This window comes from Etheostoma spectabile, unplaced genomic scaffold (genome assembly GCF_008692095.1).
Source record: "Etheostoma spectabile isolate EspeVRDwgs_2016 unplaced genomic scaffold, UIUC_Espe_1.0 scaffold271, whole genome shotgun sequence".
Lineage (NCBI taxonomy): Eukaryota > Metazoa > Chordata > Actinopteri > Perciformes > Percidae > Etheostoma > Etheostoma spectabile.
Window position 1 is genome coordinate 469033 of NW_022605575.1, and position 2941 is coordinate 471973.

The 2941-nt window shown below is 39.5% G+C and overlaps 1 protein-coding gene across 6 annotated transcripts in view; it reads right to left on the bottom strand.

Moving 5' to 3' along the window:
- cttn (cortactin) overlaps window positions 1-2941 on the bottom strand; it is a 28965-nt gene that overhangs the window by 10806 nt on the left and 15218 nt on the right. For 3 of the 6 annotated variants that reach the window (XM_032510767.1, XM_032510769.1, XM_032510765.1), the window contains one exon: window positions 776-886. The exons of the other annotated variants lie outside the window; for them this stretch is intronic. In XM_032510767.1, coding sequence (XP_032366658.1) covers window positions 776-886 — 111 coding nt within the window. The remainder of the gene's footprint in view (window positions 1-775; window positions 887-2941) is intronic. 6 annotated transcript variants of the gene reach the window in all.

Consider the following 2941-nt stretch of genomic DNA (forward strand, 5'->3'; position numbering starts at 1 on the left):
TTTTTTAATGGGGCCTTTTATATTCAATTCAACGTTCAATTTGTTTAATAAAAGAAAAGTTTGAAATAGTTTCCTTTCATTTGTTTTAAAATTATACAGTTTGTTGTATTTTAGCAGAACACTGAAAAGCAAGAGTTTACTTTTGCACCATTATCACATTATCTCATATTTTGCTCATATCGTGCAGACCTACTACACACAACATTAAGCTATGAACACCTGATATAATGCCTTATATAATAATATTATACTGGCCATGCCACAGGAAGAACTACATTTCCACATCTAACTTTTGCTCTTGTGTTCTAGGATCCAAGAAAAGGTTCAAAATCAAGGACACTAGGACTTAATTAAAGATGCTCCGCTGTTAATTATGACCTGGATGAGCACCTTCACAGACATTTTGCGGGATATTTATTTGAAACGGTATACTGATCAACATCACCTGGCCCAAAATGAAGGGAGCGTGTAGCAGGGAATGATCTGCACATAAAGAATAAAACAGAAATAGCAACAAAAAAGCTGTGTGGCGTAACAGTGAGGGATCATGGGGGTTTTACGTGAGGAAAGGAAGGTCCATCACTTATAAGAAACCAGCTGTTACTGGGGATGAGAGGACGGTGCCAAAGAAGGAGTAACAAGCTAGGAGGAGGTGTATTTCTGGGAAAGGATAGGGTGATAAGGAGGGATGTTTTTGTTGTTTTAAATGGGATGTGGGGTTGAGGGTTGAGGGTGTGGGGTTCAGGGGTTCGGGGGTTCAGGGGTGTGTCTGTGCCTTTCTGAGACTCGTGCTTAGCCAGGCTCTCCTTGTGCTCATAGCCCAGGGCACAATGGTCCTGCTTCTCCATCTCTACCCCATACTGCCCTCCAAACCCACGCTTATAGTCTGCAACATAACAGACACACACACAAACGGACAGACAAACAAACACCAACACACATTACAAACCCACACATATATTACATATAAATAGACAAACATATAGAGGTATTGAACCACCAGGCAGGCGTTTGGGCTTGGTACCAAATACAATACTTTTTAGTATCCAGTATCAAAAAATGCCTCGACATTCAATATCCAATTTTAATACCTAAGGTGCCTTTTTGTGTGTGTGACATGTAAGTTATGGTTCTAATAGTTGATCATGCTTTTGTAATATAGTATATGTATTTCATGTAATGTTTTAGTCCGTTATGTTTAATTTATTGGGCAATAAAGACATATTTTTGTTAACAAAATTTCTGAACATCAATGACATTCAAAAGAGTGATAACTGAAACAGATATACACACACCATGTATACACGGTGTATATGTATGTAGAAATGATACATGTGTATACACATATGTACTGCAAACAGACCTAAGTACTACACAGATAACATCTGCACCACCAAAGTGAACATGAAATGTATAAATATATAAATGCATGTGACACTGTTGTCAAAACCCACGCAATTGACAGACAGAGACGCCATCTTGGTAGTTTGTGATCAATACTGCATGGTGATGTAATCGAGTGGTGTCCCATTTCCTAGGGGGGCGTTTTCACCCCTACCCCTTAAGATAGAGAAATGGGATTCAGCCTTATTCTCTTTAGAGTCAGTGAGCCAATAAGAAGGCAGCATGCTCCTACCACTAACTAATGAGGCTTGTGATTGGCTGTTAAGCGTTACATGTAGGCCTACTAGAGGCAGGCAGGAGAAGTCTTATGTTACGCACTGACGGGGCTCATGTAGTAGGAGCGGAAAAATACATTAAAAGATTTGTGCTGTAATGTCTAAAGTTGTGAGTTGTTTTTGTTCAATAAAATTGATATAGAAAAAAAGCATAGTTTAGGAACCGGTATCAAAAGTCACAGAATTGATATTGACATTTTTTTTACGATACCCAGCCCTAGCAGGTCAGCAGGCATCAGTTCACACTCGGTAATGCTCAGTGACATGAAGAAGAATCTCAAATTAATGAATTAAGATCTTCATTTTATCTCACATGATGTTGATGACAAATTCCTGTGATTAAAATCATTGCAACGGTCTAAAAATGATCATGGTGGTCATCTTTCTGCTGCCTTTCTCATCTCTTCTGTACCTGCTTTCTATTTCTGACTCGATTCTTTACGTGGCTGCTCTCAGGAGAGAAAATGGTTGTGACATTTAGCGAGTGGGTGCTTTTCTACCGATACGTGGTCTTTCAAAACAAGGTCGGCTGACACAATGTCTACCGTGGTGAAAAACTGAAGTTGTACTATTTTCAGAGCAGTGGGGCGAGAGTCTTTACACAGTAACGACTAAAAACTAGAATCTAAACTTAATATTTAAAAAAAACTGAAATGTCTTTCTGCTTGTATCGTAGGATGTTCACATGGAACTGTGTGCTGCTTGACTTCACCTGGGAAAGAAAAGGCACACTCAGGTGGAAGGCTGGTACTGAAAGATGAATAAAGGGGCGACCTCTAGCTCACCCAGTAGGAGCGTGCGCCCCATGTGGCCGGAGTCCATCCCAGCGGCCATCTCTCTCCCCCCTTTTCCTGTCTATACACTGTCACTATCAAAAAAAGGAAAAGTCCCTAAAAAATAATATGCACAACTTGGCATTTTTTTTGGCACACACCGTCCTTAGTGGGGCCAGAGGTTTGTCATCAATAGCTGTGTTTCCATTCAATTTTCAAGGAAATTTTAACCAAAGAAATGTGAATTAGGTAACGGGGGGGGGGGGGGGACTCACCAGACGCCTCCCGATACTATATCGTCACGATACTTATACCACAATGCGATATTATTGCGATTTTCAACATACTGCAATATATTGCAATTCATAACCTTTTTTCCAACTTCTAATTTTTCCCAATTTCAAATGACTTTGTCACCATCTGTTTTAGCTAAAAATAAACATTTATATACACATATCTAATAAAAGATCAATACTTGGAGCCTGTGTA